We start from the raw sequence: 11074 nt of genomic DNA, 5'->3' as shown, positions 1-11074 counted from the left end.
ACTAAGGATTTATTTATTAATGGAAATATTGTAAAATTTTTAATCAATATGAATATTGAAGAGAAAAAAAAACAGAAAATTGATAAAGTAAAATAATTATATAGGTAGATAAGATCAAATAATTGATTAATAAAATGAAGTAGGCTGAAAGTAGATCAGGGTTATCAAATTTCAGTAATATACAGCAGTATGCAGTGGATAATTGAAATAACATGAGTTTATATAATATATATATATATATATATACAATTCGTTCTATAACATGGTTTAAAGGTTTATATTGGTGGAATGGGTGAGGGATGGTTGTCATGGATCGTTCTAGGGCCGAACAGTTTCAGTCATTTGTTCCAAAATATGTTTTTTCAAAGTCAGGTTGAAGCTCGCTCGGCTCTCGATAGACCTGATAGAAACAGGAAGTGTATTCCATGCACGACAGGCACTGACTAAGAAGGATTTTGTGAAAATAGTAGTTCGATGATTGGGTATCCTCAAAGTACTTTCTCCGGTTCTAGTATGTGAAGCATCTATCCTCCTACCTTCAGAGACAAATTTGAAATCATCTTTAAAATAGTTCGGATTACCGTATTCAAGATATCTCTAACAAGCTTGACTATTCGAAAAAGCCTCTGATCGGGAAGCTTCAATGTTGAACTAGCAATGTGGGCTGGGGTGATATGATCATGGCGTTGGAGAGAGTAGACGAACGTAGACAATAATTTTGGCAACGCTGTAGTTTATCATTCAGAGTGACTTGCATATCGTTAAGAACAGAATTACAATACATTAAATGTATCATTACATTACATTGTTATTCAATACATTAAATTGTTTCTAGGGAGGATATCGTGCATTTTCTTCAATGCATGCATGGCTGAGAATACCTTTTTACAAGTTTTGTTCACTTGTTCTGACCAGTCAAGAGTATTATTCATAATAATGCTTAAATTTTTAACTGAGCTACAGTAAGGAATGTCATTACCGTCTACACTAATTTTGTGAATCGATTCAAGGTCAATATTGTTTATAAGACGAGAATATCCAATTATAATGGGTTGTGTTTTGATGGGATTAAGCTTAAGGCCATTTTTCTTTGTCCATTCCACTATCGAATTGATATCCTGATTCATTATTCCAACTGTTTCATTAATTTTTGTTATGGACAGCTTAAATAGATTTGAAGGTCGTCTGCATAAGTATGGAAACTGGAGATTTGATAATGGAAGAAAGGTCATTAGCATACAAAGTGAAGAGGAGAGGGCCTAAAATTGAACCTTGTGGTACTCCATGCATAACGTTTTTCCAAGTTGACTTTTTGTCACCGACAGATACACATTGTTTCCTACCTAATAGATAGGATTTAAACCAAACTAACGAGTTGCGACTGAAACCAAGAATAGCCAACTTATTCAGAAGGACTGTATGATCAACAGTATCGAATGCTTTAGAAAAATCAAATAGGGTGAGGATGGTGCATTTTCTTTGGTCCATAGCTAACCTTATATCATCAGTGACACGAAGCAGAGCTGTCTCAGTTGAATGGAATTTTCTAAAGCCTGATTGAAAGTTATGAAGCTTACTACTGTTGTCTAGAAATTTTACAACTTGAGCATGAATGAGTCTTTCTAGCACTTTGGACAATGCAGGTAAAATACTGATTGGTCTAAAATCCTCAACTTTATTGGGTGATGGAACTTTATTTAGAGGGCGAACCAGAGCAAACTTCCAGGTTTCAGGGAAAATGCCTTCTTCAAGTGACTTGTTGAAAATGTATGTAATGGTTGGTAAAACAGCAAATAACATCTTCTTGATAATTTAATAGGAATTTTGTCTACACCCGTAGCATTACTATGAATACGTTGAATTGCTCTGAAAGTGTCTTCTTCTGAGATTGGATGGAAATGAAATTGATCAGTGATTGGTAAATCTAAGTTTGTAACCTGCTCTTCAAGATCATCTATATGATTAGCAATGACAACTTCGTCGCATTGGTTAGAGTGTGAAACGAAATGGTCATTTATATTATTCAATGGTAAGTCAATTTGTGGATTCGATTTCTGTTTGCCAAGCCCGAATTCTTTTATTCCTGCCAAAGTGATTTAGAGTCTTGTCTATTGTTTGTCATAAACGATTCAAGTACCTAATCTTTGAGTTCCGTAATTCCTGTTTAACCCTATTTCTAAGGCTCCTATACTCTATCAAACTGTCCAAGTCAAATGTCTTTTTAAATTTTCTATGTGCTTTGTCTCTACGTCCCATCATCTTAAGTATGTCTTCAGTCATCCACGGTACTCGTCGTTTTCTATTAATCCTCCTTGTCACATAAGGTGCATGTTTGTCATACAAAGTCAAAGTCCAATTTTCGAAAGTCTTGACCATGTCATCAACTGAGGGTAATGCTTCAATTTGATGCCATGGAGTCTGAGCCACATCAGTCAGGAAGGCGGCTTCATCAAAGTTTTTGAAGTCTCTATAAGTGATAATTTTCTGTTCTGGCTTGGGTATCTTATGGGAAAGTACACAGTAGATCAAATCATGTCTAGAAATAGCTGGGACTGAGATTTGGCCTGCTTGAACAACCTCATTGGGATCACTAACAATGAGAAGGTCAATGAGTGTGTCTGATTCATTAGTATGATGAGTTGGATCGAGGGGTAAAATAGTCATGTTTAGGCATTGGAAAATTGTGAGAGAGAGAGAAAATTGTGGAAAAAAGAGAGAGAGAGAGAGTGAGAGAGAGAGAGAGATTAACTACTTGGTTGTAAATTAAGATATATTGAAAGAATAGTTGATTTTCTCTCATCACAAGTTGCAACTATTATTCTATAAGTTATATTGTAACTATTACTCTACTATTCTTCCAGTGTATCTGAATCAAATTCAAAATGTTCATCAGCCTTCTACTCGGCCCTTACCTTTTATTTATTTGTGTTGGAGGATATAATATTATTATTATGGTTAGAGAATATCTATTGCTTAATGATACTGGATGTTGGTAAAAGAGAGTCCAGATTGTGTTGTTACACTCAGATTCTATACTCACTGGTTACACTATCAGGAATCTAAGATAAGACTTTTTGATAATGTTGACGTAGCATCAAGTTAATAATTTTCAATTGCTCTGATGAATGTGTCTTTTTGAGTTTTTCACTGCAAGTTTAGAAGCTGGAGGCTTAAATCATATGTGGTTCAAGAAATTACAAAAAGTAAAGTAAAGTGAAAAGAATAAAGTAAAGTAAAGTAAGTTTTCATCTTTTAAGATAAAAAGTTTCCAGTTTTCAAATGTATAGTTCTTACTCTAAGCAACAATTTTCTGGTGAATAATGTTATTGGTGACTTGCTAATGCAATCCATTAGTTTCCTTAATCCATTCTATGAGTTTATTCATCTTGGAAAGTGTGGATGATATCTTCTTTAGCAATTCATCAATAAGATTTATTTATCTTCCATGTAATGGTAATAAAAATCTACTCTTCTCTCGTACATTCAAATCTACTCTTTTACATACTAATCTACATTCCAGAAGGATCAGATTAGATTGAAGCTATTTAAAAATTGGGAATGTGAGTTGACTTGATTTGATCAAATAATTGATTAATTAATCTTTCAATTTATCAGTCATCAATAAGATTGCAATATGTTAGTTTGATCATACTAAAATAATAAATAAATAAGGCATTGGTTGATCATATTATTTTGAAGTAAATTGTAATCTGGACTGTTCAAATATGAAAAGTTGAAAGTTCTAATATTAAGCGGAGAATTGGTTCAGAAATTTCTGTAATTCTTCAATTTTGTTACACGTTTCGATTTTAAACCTGTATTTATGCCCTCATGATAATGGTACAATTTAAACACGGAATTGGAATTGAACATCTCCAGTAAAAATGATAAAAAAGTTTGTTACACCTCTATCATTTGTGATTAATTCAACTTCAACTGACACTGCATGTAACTCAACACCTGAAAGGACAACACTATCAACTACAAAGAAAAAGGCACGTTTGAATAATAATAAAATCTGCTTTATTCATTCAATACGAAGTACACACATTCATTGCAAACATTTTTTTAAATTACAACTTCAACTCCATAATCTAAGAAAGTATCTAAAAATTCTTCAAATAATAATGACAAAATCAACCAAAGTAATCCATAGAGCTGAATTTATCAAAAGAAAACAATGAGATAGAAGTCAGTCCAACCTAATGTAGGTAATTTTTATTTTTCATCCAACTTATAATTCCATGTGGAATTTGTAGATTGAATTGAGCATCGATAATACTTTGAATATGACTTAAGGAAGTCTTATAAATACGTAATTTTGAGCTTTCAATGTGCTCTTATAATACTTTTAGACTTGAAAAGTCTTTAATGCTCACTATAGCTAAAATGACACGTAACAAAAAACATTAATTATGAGAATATACAGGATTAATCAAAGGAAATTTCACATATTGTGGCTAAGAGTTAAAAATTAGTCTAATATTTTTGTAATGGAATAATATAGTATATTTGATTATCTTCTTCAAATAAAAATAACAGCCTAATTTTAAATTGAAGCAATTCCTATTTAATTGTTCAATCCAGTGACACCATTATTGGTGTTCATGTTGTTCATGTTCTTCATTGGGTACATGTTGTTCATGTTGCTCATTGAGTTCATGTTGTTCATGTTGCTCATTGAGTTCATGTTGTTCATTGGGTACATGTTGTTCATGTTGCTCATTGAGTTCATGTTGTTCATTGTGTTCATGTTGTTCATGCTGTTCATTGGGTACATATTGTTCATGTTGCTCATTGAGTTCATGTTGTTCATGTTGCTCATTGGGTACATGTTGCTCATTGAGTTCATGTTGTTCATTGAGTTCATGTTGTTCATGTTGCTCATTGAGTTCATGTTGTTCATTGAGTTCATGCAGTTCATGTTCATGTTATTGTTCATGTTTCCATTCATGTTCATGTTGTTGTTCATGTTCATGTTTCCATTCACGTTCATGTTGTTGTTCATGTTCATGTTTCCATTCATGTTCATGTTGTGTTCATGTTCATGTTTCCATTCATGTTCATGTTGTTTCCATTCATGTTCATGTTCATGTTGTTTCCATTCATGTTCATGTTGCTGTTCATGTTTCCATTCATGTTCATGTTGTTTCCATTCATGTTCATGTTCATGTTGTTTCCATTCATGTTCATGTTGCTGTTCATGTTTCCATTCATGTTCATGTTGTTTCCATTCATGTTCATGTTCATGTTGTTTCCATTCACGTACACACTGATGCTTACATTCTTCATCATTTCCCTCATGTTGTTCATGTGTTTGACAAAGTTGTTGACATCGCTGGTCATGTCGGTCATTGGGTCGTACATGTTGTGCATGATACTGATCATCTTGTTCACATGTCCATTCATCTCAACCATGGTGTTTGCCATCATGTGCATCATACTGTTGGAGTTCATTTTCATTGAGTTGACAAGGAAGTTCATGTAGTTCATCATTGATCTCATGCTCTTCATTCTCTGGCTCATTTCACCCATCTGCATGTTCATGACATTCATATTGCCGTTCATGTCGTTAACATTCTTGTTCATGTACACCATCTCACTAATGATGTTATCCATAGCATTGTTGTTCATGTTGTTGTTGTTCATGTTCATGTTGTTGTTGTTATTCATGTTCATGTTGTTGTTGTTGTTCATGTTCATGTTGTTCATGTTGTTGTTGTTGTTCATGTTCATGTTGTTGTTCATGTTCATGTTGTTGTTCATGTTCATGTTGTTGTTCATGTTGTTGTTCATGTTGTTCATCATGTTATTCATGTTATTGTTCATGTCATTCATCATCTTGTTCATGTTGTTCATGTTGTTGTTCATGTTATTCATGTTGTTGTTCATCATGTGATTCATGTTGTTGTTCATGTCATTCATCATCTTGTTCATGTTGTTGTTCATGTTGTTCATGTTGTTGTTCATGTTCTTCATCATGTTGTTGACTCTGTTGATGTTGTTGGCATTGTGGTTCATGCTGCCCATGTCAATGTTGATGTGGTTCATGTTGCCGTTCATGCGGTTCATGTTCATAGCCATGTTGTTCATGTTGGCTTCCATCTCATCCATGTTGCTGTTCATGCTCTGCATCTTGCTCTTGATCATGTCAACACTGGCTCCGGCGTTCATGCTCTTCATCATGTCGACCATGTTTCCCTTCACATTGTTGGCCTTGTAGTTCATGCTGTTGATGTTCTTCTCCATGTTGGTCATCTCGGCCTCCATGTTCTTCATGTCGTTGTTGACATTCTGCATGTCTCTCTTCATGTCATCCATACCGTTTGAGCTGCTCATTTGGTTGTAGTTAACATTGGAGTTGTAACAGTTGCAGTTGACGTTGTTTCCGTTAACATCAGTCACACACTGGCACACCATTGGCATGCCATTGGCTCCGTTGACGTTGATGTTGCTGTTGACTGCCATGGTGTTGACGGTGTCCAGTTGTTTGCTGGTGACGGCGGTCTCCTGTTGATTGTTGTTGTCGATGTTGAAGAGGGCATTCAGCTGGCTGATTACTTCCTCAATCTCTTGTTCGGTCTCAACATCTATTCGACACACAAAACAAAATAAATTATGAGTAATGATGAAAAAAGAGGGAATAAGTAACATAGATTGTTCTTGAATGTTCTCTTTTGTAATGTATGCTATGTGAAATTTGTTGTGTTTGGTGCGGTGGATGGAGTATATTAGTAATATCCAGTAAGCACTTTGACGTGTCATATACTGCAGGAGTGCTGCTTCCTTGTTGCAGTTCCATTATGGCAAATAAGGGAAGTAAAGTAGAGTGATGTTGTGGTAATTCATACTTGGAGTGCTATCAATATTGTAGACGTTACAAATAATATTACATTCTATTTATTTCTAAGCTCCGTTTGCACAGTGCTAGTTTAATCAGCTTAAACTGAATTAAATCAAAGTTAAGTTGAGTTTGCTATAATGCGAATCATATTAATATTAAACCATCAGCTGATTCAATTCAGTTGAAGCTTTTGCTGAGCAAACAGCACTTGGGCTACGAACAGAACAGTGTGGTCGATATTCAGCTTTCAGTGTAGATCGCAATCGCGATTGACCTTCATGTTACGGTTCGTACATACTCATGAGCCACGAACACTCGCATTACAGCTTATTATTTCTGTATCTTACTGTTTCTCTACAAATCCTATACTATTAAACAAGCAACTTCTGTGTATATGTTTAGATGTTTGGATGTTTAGATGTTTAAATGTTTGTATTTCACCGGATCTCGAAAACGGCTCTAACGATTCTCATGAAATTCAGAACATAGTAGGTTTATAATATAAAGATTCGATTGCACTAGGTCTCATCCCTGGGAAAACTCGCTGGAGGACATTAAAAGGATAATTATTATTATTCATGCTTGGAAAGCAATAATAATTATTTCGTCGTCTTTTGGTGATGGAAGTGAGTGAGCGAGTTCATGTGTGTGGGACTGTGTCAAAATTATGACTCAGCTGTTGAACTTTTGTAATCATTCAATCAGGTACTTAGTGCCAGTTGCAAAAAAGCCGGGTTATTTTCAATCCTGATTAATTCCAGTAGATCCATCTTTTTGAAATGGTCTTCTCTGATTTGGTTCACGTGAAGTTAATCAGGATTAAAATTTAACCGGCTTTTGTGCAATTGGGCCTTTGTGAGGGAAATTTTTGCATTCCTCTGGGAATTAATCTCAATTTACTGTGATTAGATAGAACATTTCTGTATGAATGTTATGAATGTTATTATAATTTCTTCTTTCGTAATACATTTTTTATGATTTTGTACTCCAGAGCGAAGCTCGGTCCCCGATATTACAGATAATACGATTAAAATGCGCGTGTTCGTGGTGCATGGGTCTGCACGCACCTTAACACAAATACATCGTAAAGCATGTGTATGAAAAGTATGGTTATGTCTCGATTTCCGTTCACCAAGATAACATTCAAATGTTTCTATCTTTAACAGCTGATTAATGCTCGTAACATCGTTCAAAACACCGAGGATTAACATGTTTGGAACGTGTCAACGATTTATACACGAAATAATGAACATAACAAAGTATACACCTTCTTCAATTGTTACATAACAAAATCATTCTATAAGTGTGAGTATAGCAAGTAATTATTTTCTTTGTATATAATTCAAAACTAGTCCAAAATTGACATGTTCCTAGAGAATCTCAGTTTTGGGAACTATGTTTGAAATACGAACTCCGAGTAATAGAAATAAGTATAGTTGATAAGTATGAAGAAGGATCAAGTCATTTCTCCTATTCCATGCGATAAAATGACTCTTGAAATTATTTCGTATTTGAATTAATTACGATAAAAATAATATGTTTGTAGAATGATACAACAGTTAAATAATCGTTGAAGAGAGACTCTTGGTAACTTCGGCAGCGCCTTTGATTGGGGTCAAAAGATGAGAGATAATAGAAAAAGTCTGAATTTTAATGAGGCTGTTAAAGTTGAATTGATTGATTTGTCATGATTTATATTACTCGATAGTCTACCCATGTTTTTATCATTTTTCTTCAATCAGTTTCAACTACACGTAGCCTACTTTAATTTCTATAGAATTGATAAAAACTCATGTATTTGAAAAACATAGTAATGCAAAAGAAGAGCAAATGGTTTCCTAATTAAGAAATAGGCTCTTTGTAAAGTGAATTGATAAAATATTCGAGCTTTTTGATAGCTAAGCTTAGCTTCTGAACAATTAAGCTATGCTACTAAATTGTCAAGTTGAACATCTTATTAGATTTTTCTTATTTGAGTTGGAGCAATTTTGAAACAAAAGCAATACATCTCAGCTCTGGAGAGAAATAATAACTATACTATATGATCTCGGGAGAGATTCTAACTATACATGCTTATTAGTGCAAATGAGGGTTGAAAATCATTAGAATAGTTGATAACAATGGATTGAAAGTATCTAGATAATATAGTGAACGTGTTTCAAGTGAATGGAGAAAAAATGATGAAACGGTAAAAAATTGAGAAGATAAGAATGGTGACAATTATTGTTATAATATTTAGCCTATTCGAAGGAATCATTCAATTGATTCAGACCAGTTTTAGGTTCATCATTACTTTCATGTTATGATGAGTATTAATAATTATCAGAGTAAAGATGAGTATTGAGATTTGATAATTATTAAATTTGATGAATATAGAGATGTTTAGATTAGTAAGTTTAGCCCCTGGTTAGATTCCAAACTCTAGGGCCTGTTTAAAAAACATTGGACGACTTATAAAACTGGAGCATCTGTCTGTTATATTTTTTTTTTGTATTCAGATAAAATCCATAATAAAAAAAATAAATTCATTGGAATAGTGGGGGAAACTAGTTTTAGCTGTTACAACATTATCAGTCTCTGAAAAACTGAATCACAAAATTGGAGGAAAAGGATTCACACCAAATAGGCTAGGTGGTTTATGAAATTACAAGTTTCATATCAGGAATTCCTGAATATCCCTACACATCAGGCCTTAACTAATGCATAACATATAATTCTATCAAACCTAAATTATCCAAATTTATCTTTGTCTGGTATAACTCTCTTATATCTCCGTCTAGTGTTTAACTGTTTAATTGTCAAACTGAAAATATTCTTAATGAAATGGGAGTTGCCTGCAAATTAACGATAGAAGACTTCTCGATTCTCAATAAACAAGCCTCTCTCATTGTTAAAAATGAGACTTGATAGCATTATGGATAAAAAATTCAAAATTCTACTCAGAATGAGAGTTTCCAGCATATCAATGATAATATACTTCTCAATACTCAATAAACAAGCCTCTGCCATTATTTTATATAAAACTTATAGCATTATGGATAAAACTTGATATCCTATGAGTTTGTGAGTAGATAAAGTTGACAGCATTAACCACTTGATAGCATTATGAATAAAAACTCAAAATTCTACTCATAATGAAGGTTGTCAGTATATTAACTATAGGTAAAAGACTTCTCGATTCTCAATAAACAAGCCTCTGCCATTATTTTATATAAAACTTATAGCATTATGGATAGAACTTGATATCCTATAAGTTTGTGAGTAGATAAAGTTGATATCATTAACCACTTGATAGCATTATGGATAAAAAATTCAAAATTCTACTCAGAATGAGAATTGCCAGCATATCAATGATAGAATACTTCTCGATTCTCAATAAACAAGCCTCTGCCATTATTTTATATAAAACTTATAGCATTGTGGATGAAACTTGATATCCTATGAGTTTGTGAGTAGATATAGTTTTTTATGAGGAATAGAGAACTTCTTGAATTAAGATTGAATTGAATTCTCACCGGAATTAACGTCACCGAGAACTGGGGTCTCGGAAGACTGCTGCTGCTCCTCGCTGCTATTCTCAACGGTGGTGGTTTGCTCCTGCTTCTCAACTGTTTCCTTCTGGTGATGCTCCTTCTTGCCATGGTGAGGACCGTCGTCATGGTGAACGACTACCCTGTGCTTGGTGTGGTGCTCCTTGTTCACATCGTTGTTGCTTTGGTCGTTATTGTCTACCTGAGAGTCTCCAACGACGGTTCCAACGCCGAACATGTACAGCACGCTGTTCAGTTCACTGTCGTCGGTCTGTCGCTTGTCGTCGGTCGCAGTCGCAGTCGTGTCGCCTTGCATCACCCTGACGTGCAGCGGTGTCGCACTGACGTGACGCGAGAATGTCGCGGCGGTAGCCACGCTAACCAGAGCCAAAAGAGCGATCAGAAACTTCATGTTGAACTTAGCGATCAGTCAGTGCCGTCCCACAATTATATACTGAACCCGCCACTACAATCTACATAAAGGTCGCAACCTTTTCGAAAAATTTCCTTCTATGCTCGCTCAGCGTAATCGCGGCACAAAAACTGGTGATTATCAATATGCATACAGTTTTTATCTATCAGGAGCGAATGACCAGCAATCACATTAGCTAGATTGTTGTTGCTAATAACTTTCACGCGACCTCGGGGTCATAGCATCATTCTATTCTTGTTATCATTCAATTAATATGTTAAAGAAAGA

General features: G+C 34.5%; 1 protein-coding gene across 5 annotated transcripts; it reads right to left on the bottom strand.

The window, feature by feature from the left end:
• Positions 1–4000: 4000 nt before the first annotated feature.
• Positions 4001–10832, bottom strand: LOC111051803 (putative uncharacterized protein DDB_G0286901). Of its 5 annotated transcripts, XM_039419493.1 has the most exons (5): positions 10360–10832; positions 5206–6590; positions 4871–4960; positions 4745–4834; positions 4001–4618 (listed from the first exon to the last, which is right to left on the bottom strand). In XM_039419493.1, exons 1-5 carry the CDS (start codon positions 10784–10786, stop codon positions 4571–4573), a joined length of 2040 nt encoding a protein of 679 aa, XP_039275427.1. In that variant the 5' UTR covers positions 10787–10832; the 3' UTR covers positions 4001–4570. The 5 variants fall into 5 exon arrangements, with proteins under 5 accessions (XP_039275427.1, XP_039275426.1, XP_039275428.1 ...); XM_039419492.1 differs by having other exon boundaries at positions 4745–4960; XM_039419494.1 differs by lacking the exon at positions 4745–4834 and having other exon boundaries at positions 4001–4645.
• Between the last annotated feature and the right edge of the window lie 242 nt (positions 10833–11074).

The sequence above is a fragment of the Nilaparvata lugens genome, chromosome 1 (assembly GCF_014356525.2).
Source record: "Nilaparvata lugens isolate BPH chromosome 1, ASM1435652v1, whole genome shotgun sequence".
Taxonomy (NCBI): domain Eukaryota; kingdom Metazoa; phylum Arthropoda; class Insecta; order Hemiptera; family Delphacidae; genus Nilaparvata; species Nilaparvata lugens.
The sequence above is the reverse complement of the archived record's forward strand: the minus strand, read 5'-3'. Positions and strand labels throughout refer to the sequence as shown.

Coding starts and splice junctions, on each gene's coding strand:
- LOC111051803 (XM_039419490.1), bottom strand. CDS start 10,786: ATGAAGTTTCTGATCGCTCTTTTGGCTCTGGTTAGCGTGGCTACCGCC. Junction 6,591..10,359: donor TCTCGGTGACGTTAATTCCG/GTGAGAATTCAA, acceptor TGTGTCGAATAG/ATGTTGAGACCGAACAAGAG. Junction 4,961..5,205: donor ACATGAACATGAATGGAAAC/ATGAACAGCAAC, acceptor ATGAACAACAAC/ATGAACATGAATGGAAACAT.